At 43.8% G+C, this 20280-nt stretch overlaps 1 protein-coding gene across 1 annotated transcript in view; it reads right to left on the bottom strand.

The window, feature by feature from the left end:
- Atp8b4 (ATPase phospholipid transporting 8B4 (putative)) overlaps positions 1-20280 on the bottom strand; it is a 255715-nt gene that overhangs the window by 108093 nt on the left and 127342 nt on the right. The window contains exons 7-9 of the mRNA XM_023724062.1: positions 19956-20026; positions 15078-15160; positions 5945-6103 (exon numbers count right to left, since the gene is read on the bottom strand). Coding sequence (XP_023579830.1) covers positions 5945-6103; positions 15078-15160; positions 19956-20026 — 313 coding nt within the window. The remainder of the gene's footprint in view (positions 1-5944; positions 6104-15077; positions 15161-19955; positions 20027-20280) is intronic.

The following is a 20280-nucleotide window of genomic DNA, read 5'->3' as shown; positions in this document are numbered from 1 at the left end:
CCAAATATGGGGAAACTATCTGACATTCAGGTAACCGAAGCATATAGAATTCCAAATAAAAACCCAATTAAAACTACACCCCGACATATAATAATCAAGATCCCAGAAATTCAGCACAGGAACAGTATACTAAAAGCCACTAAGGAAAAGAAACAGATCACATTTAAAGGAAAACTCATCAGAATAATGGCAGATTTCCCTTCATAAACCATGAAGTCAAGAAGAGCGTGAAGCAAAGTACTACAAGTCTTGCAAGAAAACAAATTCCAACCCAGACTGATATACCCTGCAAAACTCTCTTTCAAGTATAATGGAGAAGTGAAATATTTCCATGACAAAGAACAACTTAAGAATTTAATGAGGACAAAGCCAAGCCTACACAGACTATGAAAAGATGTTCTAGAGAGGGAGCAAAATGACCACAATTCCATGAACGAGAATGGAATGAACCCACCAAATAGGGCAAACAATTAAACACAGGAGAATAAGAGGTGTACAAAAGCAGTCTTTCAGTTATTCTTTTGTATACTGCAGCAAAATATTTCCAAAAGCATCCTCTACAAATGGACTTCTCCTGTACCCTATGGGTCATGATTCTATCTAGGTCTACAGGGTGGATATCAAGGTAATATTAGCTCAGTCCCACAAGTGACACCTGGTCACCAGTAAGCATCATGGACACTATCCATGTCCACAACTCACTAGAACTTTGTGCGATATCCTATCCCCAAACTGTTAGAAGTGCTGGTCATTTATTTGCCATTCCAGTATTTATCTTGTTTTATTCTTAGTAATTCTTCACTATCATGAAAACTTTTTCTTAGTTCAATTGTTTTGAAACATTTAATTTTTAATTAATATTTAGTTTTCTGAATATTGCTTAATCTTAGTTTTTGTTTTAAGGTTTGTACTATATCTTTGATTTATAATCTACTTAAAAGACATGGTATGATATTTTCTAGTATTAGAAACTTTAAAAAGTATATTTCCATTTTCCATTGACTTTGTTACTTTTTCCTTGTCTTTTACACACACACATACACAAACACACACATATGAAAAAATATGTGTATAACCCGACCTAAGATTGATACTGTTTCATAGAAATCTTTAATGACCTCTTAAATGGATTCATCTAATATATTTTACATAGTCCTGCATGACTATCATTTTGAGAGCTCTTTATTCTTTATCCAGGACCTTCCAGCAACTTCTCTTGCCTTCTGAATTATGCTCTTTGTTATTTTCTATATGCTACATCTGGAGGTATTAGAATATTTCAAGTTTGTATAACTGGAAAATATTTTACTTTTAGTTTCCAAGGGTATGTTTGCTAAGTATAAAATTCAAAGAGGGCAGATTTTTTTTTCTTTCAGTCCTTTAATCTGTCTAGTTTCTTACACACTTGGTCTTGTTTTTCTTTCTAATGTGGAATAAGATGCCATTTAATTTTGTTCTTCCATAGCTAATATTTTTATGTATATGCTTTAATGATTTTTTCTTTATAATAAGTTTTGAAATTTCATTTTTATTTATTTCATTTTTATTTTGCACAAATTTCTTGTGCAAAAAATCATTTTTCTTGGAAATGTGTTAGAAGATCAACTAAATTCAGAAATTTTAAATCTTTAAATATTTATTGCCTATACCTTTCTACTTTGAGAATTCTAATTATATAAATATTGACACAGAGTGAACTATTATGACTGATCTGTAAATTCATTTTTATTTTGGGCAATTTTTATTGTTATATTCGTTTAAGTTTATAAATAATTTATTTACAATGTGCAATCTACTATTAATCTCATGCTATATATTCATTTCAGAAATATTTCTCTAAAATTCACTGTCTGTATCTTTTAAAAAAGAATTATGTAACATGTAATGTGCACCAATACCTCACAATGTATATATTTATTATGTATCACAAATATACAGTAATAGAAAAAAAAAAACAGAAACAAAAACAATCATCTCTCAACTGCAGAACCATAGTGACCACATCCCTGCATCCACTCTGCGCCGAACTCCAATCAGTAGCTTGCCTTCTCCCTACACCCCAGCCATGCACTCTCTCCAGGACCTGATCCGTATTTACAGACAATACAAATGCCGTGTATGTGAACTTTCACGTGAAAACACCCCACCTGTTAATAATGGGTCCCCACAGCTGCTAAAGACAGAAGTCCCGGACACCGACCACAAGGTCCTCCGCGATCCGCAGTCGCGTCTTCCTCTCTGTCCTCTGTGCCCTGTGCCTCACTGGCTGAGAAGATTTCTGACCTCAGCATCCTCGCTTCTGCCCTAGGGCTTTGCCCCTGGTGCACCCGCTGGTTGGCTGGCTCCCTCCCTTCCCTGCACTGCACGGGGATCTCCGCTCATGTCCTCCTGGAAGCCTCCCTCCAGCTTGGGTCTAATCGCCTTCCTCCACCAGCGTAACTCATGTGGCCTCTGTTCTTCTCCTTCAGAGTTCTCTCCCTTGCAGACTAGCGTTGTGACTGTGATTATGTGACACTAACATCTGTTTATCCTGCGAGACGAGGGCTCATGAGTGGGAAGACTGCGTTTGAGTCTGTTCACATTTTTAACCCCCTGTGCATGCGCATCATAATGCTTCTCATGTGGACACTTAATTAAATATTAGTGAATTAATGAACTTCCTGAACGTCTAATGTTTTAGGCAATGTACCTACATGCTTTTAATCTTTCATATTAGCTCATACGTAAAGTAAGCCAACAAATGAGGTACAATATCCTCCACTAACCAAATAACAAAAGTGAAGCTCAAGGAATTTAACTTTCCCAAAACTGATCCAGTCTAGTTACAAGTTGAGTCTCAATATAACTATTTTTTTTTTTTCAGAACCAGGGATTGAACTCAGGCCCTTGCGCTTGCCAGGGAAGCACTTATTCCACTGAGCCATCTCCCCAGCCCCGATTTTTTTCCCCAGAACTGGGAATTGAACGCAGGCCCTTGCACTTGCCAGGGAAGTGCTTATTCTACTGAACCATCTCCCCGGCCCCCAACTAATTCTAAAGCTCTTGCTTTTAACTGTTCTTTGTAAACCTGCATGAGTCATTCAACCAATGTCCACTTAAGACTGTATCCCTTTCGGGATCCCAACAGGAAACAGATGATGCGTGGAACAAGGATAATTCCAAGAGACTATCTTTACATGGAGATTCTTTATGGGGCGGATTGCCACTGGACCCCAGGTGAGAGTGTGCAGGGTTTGCAGCCTTTTGGGGACAGGTAACCTTTAGTGGAAGAACCCAGCCTGCCAGATGTGACCACACCAGCATGTGGCCTGGGGAGAGTAAATACCTCGGCCTTCATCCTCTTTCTCCCTTTGATCTTGTCCCAGGAATCGGCATGTCAGAGTCCAACCAGAGGCCAAAACCTAATGAAACCTATTAGTGTCAACCACACATGTCAGCCTCTAAGGCAAAGAAAAAGGTTGGAAGCAGGTAACAGCAGACCCAGGGGGCAGATGGGAACAGCCAGCCCCAAAACCCATGTGCACCAAGATGGTACTGGACATGAGAGACTCCTCAAGGAGTGGGGCTCCCACTCTCACAAGCGAGACCCACCCCTCTCCTGCGCAGAAAGGAAAGCCAGAGCTAGCAAATATGGCCAGCTGGTAACACATACTAGACCCTCATGAGTTACAGGCTTGTCAGCCCAACCACTTCTGTCAAGTATGTCCCTCACAATTCTTAGAAGCAATGCAACTAGAGTAATAATCAAAAAGAATTCTTTTTGGATTCACTCTTATAAGATTTAGTTGTTCACCTGGAATCAGCTCCTTAACCAAATGTTCCAAGTCTTAGGAGATCGGAGACACACATCAGCTCTACCCTGACAAGAACAAAAGCAAGCCTTAATTCCTCTGCTTGTACTTTCCTAGACAAGGGTTCTCCTACCTCCAGTGCCCAGGCCACAGTCAGTGGAGGCATTCTTGGCCTAGCACATGTCCACCTGCCAAACCCCCAGCAATGAACACCCAGAACCATCACAGACGCACAGGAGGCTCCTGCTCACCCCCACTAAAGAAAGATGGCACTTGTCAGGCGCCCTCTTCTGGGCAAATGACCTTAGGGAGCCTGCCTTGTGCTCGCTCTTCTACTTCAGTTCGTCTACGTTTGCAGCAGGTAAAGGTTATATTCACCATGGGGAACTGGTGTGTGGCCTTAACACAGCACTATCCTTTCTGCATCCCCTCCCCCACCCCCCATCCCCTTCCCTTCTGCAAAAGATCTCCCTGATCCCTACTATTTTGTTCTTTGTTTATACTTTGAGTTTCTCATGCAAGGAGCCCACACGATGTTTCATTGGTATATCTGATAGCCACCTAACATTGTGCTCTCAGGGTGCAGCCATCTGCCTAAAAAGGATCTGATTTACCTTTCTTGATGGCAGAGCAGTAACTGTATTGTGCATAAACACATCTTCTTTATCCACGAACCCTTTATCCTGCCATGTACAGCAGAGGAAACAAAGTACAGCATTTGAGGCACCAAGCATGAGGCCCTGCACTGACATCCCCCACCTGCCTGCCCCAAGGGTCACGGCTCTCTGCTACACTCCCAGGAGGAGATCTGCTCAGCTCCACTTCCTCCTTCTCTCAGGTGGAACCACCTCCCCACGAGGACAACCTTCTGAAGGACAATTGGGCCCTCAGTGCTCACAGCTGCTGTCCTAGTGCCGCACGCACGGTGTGACAGTACCTGAGACCCGAATTAGCTACTCCAAGCAGAACTCTTCCAAATGCAAACTCTTGCGCCACAGCCGCATCCCCAAGAAAAGGCTGACAGGGAAAACCTGGAGTCTTCCCACCAGGAGACCTGGAAGAATTCTCCCTTTCATCAAGTGGGAAGGGAGAAGGAAGCTTACAGACAAGCTTCCCTCTCTTGTTTGTCAGCAAGAAAGATGCAAATAGGGAAATAAAATAATTATAAGTTTATTTCCCTGATTAAAGAATGAAAGCCTCTGATGAAAGAACTGCGGAGCCCAATTCTTCCCCAGCCGAAAGCCCTATAGGCCTCATTTCCAGGGATCTCCCAAGCCCTTCCACCAGCTACGCCTGGAGCAGCAGCAGTTTGCTCACACTCACAGCTGAGAGTGTTTAGGAGCAATTGGGAGGACTTTTCTAGCTTTGGAACACTTTGGAGGCTTTAATGAACATTTTGTTGTTGCTGAGGAAAATCAGCGAAGAAAAACATTCCAGTTTTGATTGCGCATATAATCAGCAGACCCAAAACACATCTTAATTTGGTGTCACAGTAAACAGGATTTTAAAAATCAAGGGCTGGCAATTGAAGCCATGAGTCCAATTGGAGTGGCTTTATGAAATGGTGCTACCGTAAGTTTCCTTAGAAGGACAGTGCCACCTCGGATCCACAGACTAAGGCAGAGAAGGCAAGAGCGGCAGAAGAGAAGGGCAGGCGGTGTCCCCTCCCCACGTGACCCCCAAGTCCAGGCAGGCAGGGCCTTCCCACATCCCCCTGTTCCATTTACAGAGTGGAACCAGCGGTGAGCGCAGGCTGTCCAAGAGAGTGCCCCCAGAAGGCTGCTTGCCCTTTGCAGTCTACAGAATGACCAGCTAAGCAAAGCGCTTTCTTTCCTGTTTGTCCCTCATGTAGAGGTGGGTTGATTGCTCCACAGGGTACCAGGGATGCCCTAGCTGTGGGGAAGGGGAGCAAAACTCAAGAGCAGGCTCCCGGTGGGCTCGCTGTGCCATGAGGGCCCCACACCCCCAGGAGTTCGGGATGCCCAGGCTGTGGGACCACGGCTTTTCCCCTGCTTCCTTGCTCTCCAAAGCCAACTCCAGAGCAGCACTTGGAGCCCTGCGGGCAGTGTTGCTGTGCCCTGCCAGAAGGGGTCCCCCAGATCTGGCCCTGCAAGAAGGGGTCCCCCAGATGTGGCCCTGGCCTCAAGCTGTACCTGCAAAAATCACCATGCCGAAGCACCAGCTGGTGTTCCTCAGGACGCAGCCTCTCAGGAGGATCCTCTGGTCGCTGAGCGGGTGCTTGCTGTCCTTCCAGGAGAGGACTCCCACGAACCTATCTAACTTGTTGTTAGGTGCCTCACAGACCACAGTCCCTGGAAAACAAGAAGGCAAAACTCTGCATGACTCCCTGGAGCTCTCCTTAGAAGCCCACGGCTCTGTTTTACCACCTTTGTACACCGTACATTTATCCTTCCCTTCTAGGCCTCGGGTGTCACCCATGCAGCGCTGGACTAGGAGAAAGTAAGCAGGGAACATCAAAGATGGAAGCCTATCAAATATTTTGAAACATAGTTTCCTGTACTGTCCAAATAAAATAGAGAGCACAGAATTCATGAGGTGTATTTTCTTAAACATAAAATAATCACTTGTCTTTACTTCTGATTTGTAGCAAGATTTTTGAAACTACAAAGCAATGACTGCACTGAGAGGGGTTTGTTTTGTTTTGTGTGGGGACATAATATGAATTGTCACAGTTTCCATAGTGAGCATCTAGTTTCATGGCAAAAGTTAACCACCTTGATGCTCACCATCAGGACTTGGGGAGCAGGGGTCGTACCTCGCCTGGGCTTTGTCTGTCTCGTGAGCTGGAGAATGCATGTGATTACTTTCAGCTGCCCTGTGCTTCTTATCTTAATTAGATTCAGATTCCTGGGGACTCTATAGCACCATAGAACTTGGCAAAAATGGCCAGAAGATGTTTCTAGTTTTTGAAATTCCAAGCCCATTCCAAACCAATGAATCAATTCGTTCCATTATTTCCATCAGAAAATACACATTTAAGGTGGGGGGCACTCCAGATTTTAAAAAAAGAAAGAAACCAGAAATCATCTTTTATGGATGCTGTCATAGACATAACTATCGGATTGACAGACATTTCTATTGCGGTTGTGGTTAAATTTTTAGAGTAAGTGAACACAAAGACACAAGAAACTGAAATGGGGTTGGGGGAGGAAAAAAGGAAGAGAGGGGCAGAATGCAAAAGAAGGCTACGGGAAGGTCAGACTCAGCGTGAGACTCAGCACCTTACTACTTTCTCAGTCTTAAAACAATGAAAACAAATGGATTCAATCAGAAGCCAAGAGGGAAACTGAAACCTAACAGGCAGCATTTGAAAAACAAAGAGGGGCGGCATCTCCAGCAGGAGCTGGAAGGTGCAGGGCTGAGCAGAGCTCAGAGAATTTCTCTGGATGCGGACCAGTCAGGTTTCCACTAGAGCAGTAGGTACCTTAGGCCAATAAATTTATAAACACAAAAGGCCGAGGGTGGCTCCCTTTTGGAGGCTTCAGGTCAAGATGGATCAGCTCCGTGCTCCGGGCCTGAGGCACAACAGGGTGGCAGGGGGATGAGCAGAACAGAAAGCCACTTGTTCACCTCAAGGCTGGGGCAGGGCAGACACAGAAGAAACAACGGTCCCACCAACTGCACGTGCAGTGACCTACAAGTCCCCGTCAGATCCAACCTTGGAAAGTTTCCACCAATCTCAGCAGCACCACACTGAGGGCCCACGCTTCCATCACAGGCTTCCAAACAACATTTAAGATCTAAACTACAGCAGATGCTCACCCCATTCCTCTCTACTCTGCCTTCTGAACATAAAGAAGCTTCTAGAGGGCTTCTTTTCCTTCCAGACAAAATGGCAGCCAGTTCTCACATGGCCTGATCCCACTTGCCAAGATAGGAACTCTCTTCAACAGCCTCTGCAACAAAGGAAAACAGACTCTGAAAGCACAGCGGACTTCTCTCTCCTCACACTGCTTCTCCAACCTCCACCTACATTTGCCTGCGACAACAAAAGTTTGGGGGGACTCACTGCAGCCTCATGGACATCTGCTGCTTTTGGACACTTAGATGAGACAACCAACCTTCCCACGACCATTTTTATATCAAGGGAGGCAGCTGAACTGCAGTTAGCTCCTATTATAGCCTATTTACTTACTCAAAAGTAAGTTAAGACAGATTTAAACTGGCTCAAATTGTTCGGACAACTGCGTTGTAGATAAGGAGACTTTTTCTAAATTCTCAGAATTCATTATCTTTGTTGACCCACAGTTTTTACTCCTGAATTTCATAGAACATTAAATTTGACGGGCATCACTCACAACCCTTACATAAAATAATAGGCTCTTAAAGCTTATTTCAGCTTCTTGACTCAGGACTCAATTTCTCAGGCTTCAAACTTGGCCACTAAAAATAAATAAAAATTTTTCAAAATGTGATTTGGGCAAAGACAACATGACACATGGTCCCTGCCAATAGGAATATGAAAAGCAGGCTCATTTGATCATTTTTATTGTCATAAGCAAAGACTGACGCGGAGGCAAAGGCTGCCTTGAACATGTTGGCTCCCCACTCCCTGGCCCCAGGGCTCAGCCGCTCTGGCCTGGCCCCAAGGGTGCGGTTCTAGACAGGAACAGGCATTCAGGCCAACGGGTTCTGCTTGAGTTCCTGGAGGCCAAGCCTCAATTCAGCCTTTCTCAAAGAGTGTGGTCCCCGTGATTAAAGCACTAAGTGCAGGACCCAGTCAAAACAGAATGGTGGGAACAAAGCCAAAGTCATTTTCCCATAATTATCGGAAGTGTTCCGCTTCCCCTTGCGTAGCCTTGTTATTATTAAGCACCAATTTCCTAATTTCTTCTCTTCCCCTTTCCAGAAGAGGTTCCTTTGAAGGGAGTATCTCTATAGCTCCATAAGCTACCATACCTATCTTTGTGATCGGGTCTTAATAAATATTTTTGGGAGAGATGGATGGGAAAATTTTTCAGATGGGTTCATGAGGGAGGTTGGAAGATGGGATAAATATTAGAGTAAAGATAAAAAGAAAAGTAGATATAGTTCCCTGGTAATAATAACAAAGGAAAGTAGAACATCAGAGAGTCCAGGCACAATGGCAGGCTTGGGTTGATGTAACTAATGGAAGTCAAATAGACCCAAAAACAGTGAACAAAAGTGGAAGTCTCAGAGCACATCAGAAACAAATAAAAATAGATCCCAACCAGCACACATGAGAAGGACTAGGGAAAACTCTCTGAGGCCTCTTCTTCCTTTTCTTTTTTCTAGCTGTATCAGAGATAAGCAACCGCATTAAATGGTCAGTTCGGCGTTCATAAGGAAACTATTTAGGGTGAACAGCATCTTTTCCCACGAGGCCATTCATTGAATATACGATAAGAGCACAGTTATCTTTGTGATACAGCCAGGGGATCATGTCAGTAATGAAATCAGTAGACATCATTAAACTAGAGCATTTCATTTGTTTCTCTGAAAAGATGCCAAGCCATCGATGACCCATTTTACAATCACACCGAAATGCCTGTGCAGATGAGACCCAGCACCCCTCCTCCGGGCTCTGCACTCACCCTCCAGCAGGTAGCGAGGTTACAGCTAATTACTTAATAAACTTCTCAAGCTCAAGAACCTACCTCAGTACCCGATATTCTATGGTTGTTCAGAGAAGTTAACTTAAAAGACATCAGAACTGCTGTTTAAGAGTTTCTCTAATGAAGAACTTCTTGAAGTTAAAGATATGGCTCACTCTTGGTGCGTGATGGTTATAATAAATATTTTTTTTCCTTAGAAGTGTGTCACCTTCCTATTTTCTAAAGCCCTTTTAATGGTCTCCAACCATTAAGTCCTTGGACAACCATCATGACTACTGCCTTTGCCATGTTAGTAACAACAGAAACAGGATTTCTGCTTATGTGTTTACATAGAATCTGCATCTCAGGCATCCACTGTGCTGCTGAGCACGTGCTTCCAGCAAGATGAATGGAAGAGCTATCTGGGAAGTTCTAAAAGCCACAAGATGCTAAGCAAGCCTTTTTATTTCCTTTTTAGCCAAAAAGAAATGCTTATTTTTGCTGTGCCTTAATTACACACATGCTACTCTTTAGAAAGGACCACAAAATACACAAAGATTCCTGAGTAAAGCGTCAACCTTTCTCTGGTTCAGAGTTCGGTATTAACCGTCACACAAAATATGTAAACTTGTCATGAGTTGCAAAAAACAGATTTCAGTCCAGTCAGTAACAATAGGCAAAAAGAGTCTTAAACACATTTGGGCAATTTACATCCGGGGCTTTCCCCAAGGCATAAGAATGTCCAGTTTATAAATGTGTAATTGACAAGTATTTCCAGTTACGTATCCATAAAAGCTTTCCAATTCCCCTAAGACTTTAACATGAAAAATCATAGGCCACTCAGTTTTTATAGTTGTTATAATATTAGGCCAAATTATGTATCTTTTCTTATAAAACTTAACAGACTATACATTGTCTTTTTTATATATGAGAACTTATCAAGTAAGTGGATTTTACCTACTAAAACCTATCCCTGGCTTGTGTGTACTGGCCGGGCCTTTTATAAATTCTTATCAGGTTTCTTGACATTCAAAATCACTGCGAACACTGCTATTTTTAAAATATATGTATATGATGACATTATCCTGGGGGGGTATGCTCTCTGGTAGTTAATTTTGCTCTGCTAGGATTCGAGTATTTGTAGCTAATTAGTGAGCTATGCTAACCAGGTCTCCTCTCTAGTGCTGACTTTCGGCTCACAGTTGAGAACACTGGACTCTGTGCCCTGGGTCAAACAGGCTTTGCCAGTGACCCAAGGTTCATATTCTGACTGCCTAGTAACCATATGAAATCGGAAAACATATGCAAGCCATTGGGGTCCCCGATTGTTTATTCACAACTTGAAGCTAATAATAATCTCTTCTTCAACAGCTGTACGGATTTAAGAGAATAATATGTATAATGACTAAACATGACGTGAGTCACATAGTGAGGAGCTGTCCATGTGTCCATGTACCATGTGTTCACGTGTGCCCATCACGTTCAGGGCCTGAGAATTTTCCAGGCCCTTTTCAAGTCTTCTTGAGGATGAGGCCTTGCTCAAATATGCCTTCTGTACAAATCCTGTGAAAGCAAGACTTGACTCTGCTAACCACTGTATCCCCAGGCAAATCCCTCAGCACTGTACGGAATCTACATTTGTTGGACAAATGAATGAGCTCGTGCAATACCCAGGAAGTCAGAGCAAGACCCTGTCCTTAGGTATAAATGCAAAAGTGGGGAGGTGGGAAGACTAGTGAGAGACATTCCAAAGCCAAACACATCTGTTCTGACCCCACATCAATCAGTTGGGAGTAGTCCTCAACTTGGGGTCAGTTCTGTTGGGATTTCTCTAGGAATAAGAACAGGAAATTCAGGTCTTTGGATACTTGAAAGGTGTGCACTCATGATACAAGGATGGGAAATGTGGTTTGGGGCTAGTCAAAGCATTTTGGCAAGTCTCAGAAGAAAAGCCACAGAATAAGCAGAAGGAAAAATAGTACGACACCCAGAGTTGCCTAGATTTCCCACACTTGAAGACACACTTAGTGCAGTCAGGACATGGGCAAGGGTGGGCTTCTGCATCGGTGTCATCTTCTCCTTTCCAAGGCTGGGCAGGCGTTTCCTGGGGCACACAGTGCTGATGTCATCCCTCTGATTGACACTCGAAGGTGCACCATTTGCTCTTGGTTCCCATGACTTGAGAGAGTCTTTGTGGTTGTAAGAAAACCTGAGATCTGCTGATACTTCAATAAGACAAAGATGATAAAGAAGACCCCAGAAAGGGGGTAGGAGCACGTGGGTGGGGGAAAGGATCAGAAGAACCTGGGTGATTTATATAGAGCTTGTTTATCATTCTACATACTTTTAGAGTTTCTCCTAAGGAGGTGCTTAATAAATAGACTCTTAGCCTAGTTAATATGCAGAGGATGGTGAAAACAACAAGAGAAAAATTAATGAAGGGAAAAGAAAGGTAAAGAAAAGAAAATAGAAAAGAAAACAGTAAATAGAGTGAAAGAGAAAGATGGAAGTGGGAGAGTGAGAAAGCCAGTAAAAAGGAAGGAGAATGGTGACGATGGGAAGGTGGACAAATGCACGCAAGTCACGTATTTACACATGTGCGTATGTGAGAGTGAACCACAGGAAGTCACATGTAAATGAGGACTTGGGAAGAAACGAATGGAGGAAAAAAATCTACAGGACCCGAGGAGTCCTGGGAAGGATGCAGACGTTGCCTGCTGCCCCAGCTCCTTCAGAGCTTTTCCCTCCCACTCTTACATCACTCTCTAGGCCTTTAAAGTTGGCTATTAACAGGGGAAGTCTAATTTTTATATTGTATCTAATTTGCTTCCCCTTCATCCATCTATTCTTCAGATGCTCTCTTGGAAACAGGAAATGATGCTCTAATAAGCATAATTCTACAAAATACCATGCTGCCTCAAACTTTAAGATAGATTCAAACACAACCCAAGATTGAAGAATGAAAAAGGAAGTTTAGCAGCAGCTTGGTTCTCAGCCCTAAAGTGTACCAACTTCATGAATTTGGCATTAGATATTCTCCAAAAAGTGACGACAATTTAAGTACATGTAATAAATACAAAAGAGAGGTCTGCACTGCCCTCATTTGGGAAAATAATTTTGCTCTGGAGATGTGTTGAGCTGCCAATCCTGTAAGAAACAAATTCAGGTCACATCTAATAAATATTAATTATTCATATGCTTTAAAAGTAAATTTTATGAACTACTTTTCAAACTATTTTTAATTAGAGCAAAGCTTTCACCCTGCTTGGACCCTAGTTCCCTGCCTGGCATCTAGGAGCCATGAGGTAGGAACAGTGAAGTGTTTCCTGCTTGGGCCAAACAACACCATTGCATTGACTAAAATGTGGCTCTATGTACAACCTGGACAGAGAAAAGGTTCGGAAGTAAAGACGTTAACACTGCCCGGCTCCAGGGGACCTCTCTCCACCCACCCTTCAGAAGGAGACCCAGCACTCCTTTATTCCACCGAAGTCCCTTCAGGAGCTGTAGGGACCTGCTCTGCTCTCCAGGGCTTGCTAAAACCTGACATTGACCCTGCTCCTCATTCCCTGGTACCCATAACCATCACTTCATTCACTTGTTCAGCAAGGATTTATTTAAGCACCTACTATGTGTCAGGGTGGAACAGTGAGTAAAACAAAGATCCCTGGGTAGTTTATACAGAGACAGACAATAAATAATAAACTTTGAGAATAAATGAATTGTATAGCATGCCAGATGTTGGTGCGCTAGAAGAAGCAAAGGTGAGCAGCGGGGAGTGGATGAGGCCAAAGTCCTGCTGAGGAGGGAACATTTGGCCTCCAGCCTGCAGCTCCACAGGTGAAATCCACCTAATCCAGCCTGGTTCGTCACATGACCCTGGCACAGACACACGTGGTCCATAGTTCCTAGACAGTGTGGCAGAGATGGAGGTCTACAAAGGTCTATGTTGCTCGCTAGTTGCTTTTGTGGTTAGGTCCAGGCCAGGTGACTCATGATTACCCATGAAATACAAGAGCAAGGAACAGTGAAAACTGCCAGTGCCTCTTCCATGCCCCACCTTTTCCCTCCCGCGTGGCCCTTGAGGCCTTCGGTCTAAGCACCGAGGATATAGGTAGAAAAGGCTACCCATCACGTCAGACAAAATAAACCCTCACTGTGTTTATGCCGCTAAGACTTCACAGCGATGGAACTGCCTAGAGTGCAGGCTATCTGTACCAGTATCAGAACTACACAATTGTAGCAATCACTGTCTGCTTTTTGATGGTCAAGAACACAAAAGTCAACTTCCACCTCTTTGTAAACTGACAAGTACAAAATTCTGCCAGAAAAGAAGTAATGGGAAATCATATTTAGGTTGCCCTTTAAAGACTCCATGAATCTTCAGTGAGGTATTTTAAGCAAGTATTTTGATGCGTAAATATAAACTACTACTCTTAGATTCACATAACAGTAAATTTTCATTGAAAAAATAGTTGCAAAATGTGTAATTTGTTTTAATCTAATCAAAATAATTCTTGAGCCATTCAAATTCCAGCCTAATCCCCTGATTTCAATCTCAATTTGGAAGCATATTTTTAATAAACATTTGTTATAATAGTGCTCGAGTAAGAGAGATTAAAATATTAACAGACTCCAGAGAACAGTTTACAGGCAAACGCAGAGCAGGAGCATTATAAGCCCTAAGGCTAAGCTGCGCATTCAAACATTTCACACTATAAACTAAGCTTGCCCTGGCCCTACTCAAGGGAAGCTGCCAAATTCACATTTTCCTATCATGGACTCTAAAGAAAAGGTTTGGAAGAGTGGTCTCAAAATCCTAAAGATTCATTCATAAATAAAATGGGGCTGTATGGAAATAGGAACATTCAGGACTAGAATTATAAGTGGGTAAAGCAAAAGACGTTTGAGGGCTGGCAGGCAGGCCACACAGAGTCTCCTTACACTCCATCACAGCACCCCAAGCCCCACGATTAGGGACTGTCCCTTGACTCCTGAAGATACCTTTAGTTCTCTGCGGTCTCCTACTGATCAAATGAGACCCTCCTAGCGTGGACGCTATCTGCAGACCATCCCATGAATGTCTAAGAAGAACTTTAACAGAGAAATCGAAACATAGCTGGCACGGTGCAGCACCCGTACTCCCACGTGAAGAGGAGGGCACTCGGCTGGACAGTGTAAGGATGGTGATTAATAAAACGTGGCTCAGAACAAAAGGCAACAGCCAGCCAACCGATTTATAAATCAGAAAATCCTTCCTGAACACTTGATGTCAGTACAAATATACAAAATACAGACACACGCAAAGCAGGGCACCTGTCTTGGCAGTCAGCGGGTTGGGTTGCGGGACAACACATGGGCGGATGGTTAGAGGTAGAGCTAGAAATCAGAGCGAGGCCTGTATTCACACCCAGCCAGTCCACGCAGGGACCCAGGGAAGCCACCGTCAAGGAAACGAAAAGCACTGTGGGATTCAGGGACAAGACGAAAAGGAGAAGGCACAGGGTGAAATTAGAGATGGCCGGAGGAAGCGTCCTCCCCTTGGCAAACACTTGTACTCTTTGCCCTGAGAAGAGATTGCAGCATTTGATGCCTGGAGAATTTTATGTGCTCACCACGTAAAAAGAAACATAAAATTGACCTCAGATAATTAGTTTCTTGCACTGCTTTTTAGTGTGGAGGGTTTTGTTTATCTGTTTGAAGCACTTACCATCAAACTTTGCGAGCCTGCTAATGTCTGCTCCAAGTTCTGAGGTGACAGCAAGCGCATGACGAACTTTAAGGTTCGTTTCCCTGTGAAGTGAGCGACACGCCGTGAGTTCTTACATGGGTCGGCTCCGCAGGGTCTCAGCAAAGCAGTCTGCGGGCGCAGCACACGCAGAGAGGGATCCAAGGACCACCCAGCCCCCGACATTCACACTTCTCCCACGTTTTGGGCGAGTGCGCAGGGCTTCCCAGGCTCCCGCAGTGGGCGCCCCCCCACCACCACCACCACACATCTGCGCGCAGCTCAGTGATCTGTTTTGCAATGTGCAAGGCTGGAGAACATAATAAATATGATTTCACTTGAATCCACTCAGACACATGCGTGAGTTATAAAACACACCAGGAACAGGAGTGCAGCTGCCAAGTAAAGGAGGCCGGTATCACTCCAGAGTCTGCTATCTGAGAAAGAGTTTTTCTACCAAAAAAAGTGGTCATGGTGAATTTTACGGTAGCTGAAACTTAAATGGGAAAAAGAAGACAGCTTTATTTTTCTTGGAGAATCAAAGAAATCCATAAGTCTAGAAGAGGAGAAGCAGGCAAGCTCTGTGGGTCACAGAAGCCGGTCACCTCACAAGGCCACACGTACTCTGAAGAGGCAGCACCTTAGTTTCCTAAATGGCCAGCGGTGATTCCATGGGCATCCTTACTGCCTCACGTTTAAGAGCTTTCCGTTCCAGCTTTCTCAGAGTTCAACCGAATTTTTCTCTACAGTAGCTTAAAATCACTTATCAGTGTTTTTTCTGTTGTGTAAAAGAGTTCGTTCAGTCAAGAAATATTAACTACATACTACAGTCATGTAGGATGCTCAACGCTTCACCAGGAGGATTACTGTCTTCTTGAGGGAAACAAGTAGAAAGTAAAAATACAAAACAAAACAAAAACGCTTATGTCTCTGCATGGAATCCTATTCTAACCTATAAAATTCATCAAGTCTAGAGAAGGAAGAAGCAGTTACCTGAGAGAGCATTCTACCTCACTTCCTAGTAATGAGCTTCACACTGGTATTAGGACTCTAGGAGCCCCCCAGGAAGGCCTGTTGGTGAAATGGCTTCCTTCGAGAAATACACGGTTGGACACATAATCAAAGTTAGTTTAAAAATTATCTTATTCAAAATATGTCAATTCCTAGAAGGGAGAGGTGAGAAGAGGTTAAGGTGGTCAAGGACATCATAATTGAGGTAGAAATTGAGCTGGGATTGGTGGACAGAAGTGAAATAGATGGTGTCAAGGCCCAGAATCTAACATGTCCACATCCACTGAAACTGCTTTGTAAATAATTATTCTAATCACGTCAGCTGAGCCAGTGAGCTCTCAGTCTCCGACTCTGCGCTACCGGATGTCACTCATCAAAGTTCAGCATCTGTTAGAATTATTTCCTCTGGATGCTCTCCGGTACCTCACCTCCACCTCCAAACGGGAAAACCAAAAGGAGGAAAGTAATCACATACAGACCTCACTGATGCTTTAAAAAAAATATCTTTCAAGACTCTTGGTTAACATCCTCAGGGCTATGCAATGCTCTTTCTTAACCTACTCAAAATCATCATGAAGTCCAAAGTGATGTTTAGCACAAGACACAGCACATGAAGATTTTCTGTGGCTTGCACTTGGATTCCCCTGATATTATAGTGTCGCATCACCACCCAGGTACGGACAGCAACCTACAGGACGTTTCCACCAAAACAAGGCTCCCTCGGGCCACTCTCGATAGCCTCACTCACTCCTCTCCCTCTTCCTCCCCTCTTTAATTCCTGACAACCACTAATCTGGTCTCCATTTGTACAGTTTTTCCTTTTCGGGAATGCAGTAGAAGTGGAAGCTACAGCTTGTGCTTCCCAGTCCTGCAGCATTCCCTCACGTTCCTCAGCAGGATTCCCTGAGCAGTCGCCTTTGGGGCACATACGCACGGCTTAGTATTGCTGCGAGGTGTTCCATGAAGCGGCCGTGACACTTTTTTTGTCCAAACATTCACCTGTGGAAGGATGTCTGCCACGTTTCCTTTGAGGAGGCATCAAATCCACCAGCCATACACCTCCATGAGTAGGTTTCCTGTGTAAACCGAGGTCTTCATTCCTCCAGAATCAATGCCCAGGCGTAAACTGCTGAGCTGCATGGCAGTCGTACGTTGAGTTCTTAAGAAACTGCCAGATCATTTTCAGTGTGAATTTTCTTATTCGCACCTGCAGTGTACGAGAGATGCTGTCTCTCCACAGCCCTGCGGCCTCAGAGCCATGGCACTGTTTTGTATGAGCGGCTCTGAAGGATCTGAGAGCTAAAGCGCTGTGGTTTAACTTCCCTCGTGGCTGAGGATGCCAAACAACTTTTTGTGCACTTACTAGCAATGTCCTCTTCAGTGAGGTGTCGCTCTGTGTCATTTGTCTACTTTCTCAGTAGGTATCTTTTTCAACTTTTGAGTTTTGAGAATATTTTTACATACTCAAGATTCAAACCTTTTGTTAAATAGATGTGTTGCAAAAGGTTTTTGCCAGTCTGTAGCTTTATTACCACACCCTCTTAACAGGGTTGTTATAGAGAAAACAATGTTAACTTGACGAAGCCTAGGATATCAAAATTTCCTTTTTGTGGATCATGATTTTTGTGTCAAACCTAGTTAGTAACTCTTGGTGTAGCCCCACATCTCAAAGATATTTTCCTGTATTTTTGCTTAAAAGTTTTAAAGATTTATGTTTTAAATATTTCCAGGATTATTCAAGTTCTCTATCTCATATTGGGTATACAGCCTTCTTAGTTACTTTTCTCATTACTGAGACCAAATAGCCCACATCTAAAGTTGAAGGGGGAAAGGCTGCTCTGGCTCACAGTGCGCACAGGCCTCCGTCCATCATCGGCTGGCTCCAAGGCAGGGTGGCGGCACAGGCAGGGTACGGACAGCAACCTACAGGACGTTTCCACCAAAACAAGGCTCCCTCGGGCCGCTCTCGATAGCCTCACTCACTCCTCTCCCTCTTCCTCCCCTCTTTAATTCCTGACAACCACTAATCTGGTCTCCATTTGTACAGTTTTTCCTTTTCGGGAATGGGGTAGAAGTGGAAGCTACAGCTTGTGCTTCCCAGTCCTGCAGCATTCCCTCACGTTCCTCAGCAGGATTCCCTGAGCAGTCGCCTTTGGGGCACATACGCACGGCTTAGTATTGCTGCGAGGTGTTCCATGCACAGAAGAACAGTCCATGGTGGGCAGAAGACAGCAGAACCAAGCGAGCACGGGGCCTTAACAACGTCCTCCGCCCTTTTACCTTATCCCGACTTCTCAGGGCAGGTAGCGCCCACTACCCTGCACCCTAGCCCCTGGGCCAGCACTGCACCGTGAATCAGCTCCGGTGTCACACTAGACCAGCCGCCTCTGAGAGAGCCCCAGCTGTGGCTTGTGAGGGGGTAGGGGGTACCCAAACGCAAGCCTTGGTGTTGTTTTTGTTTGTTTGTTTGTTTTTGCTTTGCTTCGCTTCATTTTGTTTTGAGGAAGAGCTCTACTTTGTCTAAGTTGTCCAATTTTGTAAGTAGGGTTGTTTGCAGTATTTCTGCATTATCCATTTGATGTTTTCAGGATCTGTAGTGAGTTCTGCTGGCTCGTTTATGATACTGATAATTCATTTGCATTTTCTTTTTCTCTCTCCCCATAGGCTCATCAACTAACTTGATATTTTCAAAAAGTCTGTTTTATTCACTTTATTTTTTGTGTTTAAATTCCTTTATTTTTGTTCTGTCTTCATTGTTTCCTTCCACATACTTGTTTTGGATTTATCTTGCTGTTTCCAGGTTCTAGAGAAAGATTAATTTGAGGCTATTTTCCCAAGTATCTGCCCTTCTCTATCAGCTATCTCTGAAACTGTCCTGTCCAACCCGGGGCAGGCTGATCCCACAGGCCAAATGCATTGAATACCTTAATGCAGCAAACTATCAGCTTGCCAAGACGGTGTCCTGCTCTCTAGAAATCTGGGGTAAATTCTCTAGCCTCTCTAAGCTTTGGCTTCACTGTGTGTACAATAAGACTTGTATAAAACCCACAGTATTACAAAATGATAAAAATCCATTTAAGGAACACACACATATTTTAGCATCTTTATAATATAATCGTGCAGTAAATATTTTTCCAGACAAATTAAGTCCTCTGAAACAGGACTGCTATGAGGGCCAGAGAGATAGCTCTGTGAACTGAGCCCCTGCTTAGGCAAGCACAGGGACTGGGGTTCGATCTCCATACCCCATGCCACACCAGCCCCACCCCCTGGGTGTACTGAGCTAGGGGTCAAGTCTAGGCGTGATGACACATGCCTATAATCCCAGTGCAGAGGAGGCTGAAAACAGGAGGATCACTAGGAGTCTGAGCTGTGCAGTGAGACCCTGTACCAATTACATAAATGAAAAAAAAACCTGCTCTGTTGTCTATAACTAATTGCTGAACTGTGCCAATTTTGGAACTGCAACCTGGTCTGTTTCTCTCTACAGTTTCACCTCTAGTGGCTCCTAACAGTGCCTTTCAGGCTCTCCTTCCTCTGAAAACATGGACCTCCACCCTTTGCATTTTCCCTAGCCAATCACTTGAAATTAAAACAAACAAAAGCTTCCAAAAACTTCACCAAGAGTCCCTGTGCAGGTTGTTCATATATCACCACTGTTGCTAAAAGAAAATCAACTCAAGAGAAAAAAATTTCCCAGGTAAATTAAAGAGAAAATATGTTTTCAAAGTTAAAAACTCAGATTCCTATTTTTTCCAAGAAAATAAAGGATGAGGTTTGAGTCCTATTTCTAAAGACTCTGTAAGTTTAAAAAACAAATTAATTAGTTATTCTAATTTAACAACTCACCCATCAAGCTCAGCGGTTTCAATGTAGCAGAGGCCATGGGGCTCACTACTTGATAGAAGAAGCAAATCAGCCTGTTTTAAGAAATCACAGCACACAATACTTGAGAAGGAAAGATGGGTTGGAAGGCAGCTACACTTATCCTCACCACTCGTTAACCCCGGAGCCTTGGGGGTGCTCATCAGGGAGGCCGCACTACTTCTGGGTCACTGCCCGAACCCCGTCTTCCCTCCCCAACCCTGACCCGAGCAGAAACCAGGGTGGAGGTAGCGTGTCAAACAGTACCCCCCTGCTTTACCTTTTTTGATTATTACTTGCTTTGGTACAA

Source organism: Octodon degus, unplaced genomic scaffold, assembly GCF_000260255.1.
Source record: "Octodon degus isolate 3935 unplaced genomic scaffold, OctDeg1.0 scaffold00105, whole genome shotgun sequence".
In the NCBI taxonomy this organism is placed as follows: Eukaryota; Metazoa; Chordata; class Mammalia; order Rodentia; family Octodontidae; genus Octodon; species Octodon degus.
This window is presented reverse-complemented; position numbering and strand designations above follow the sequence as displayed.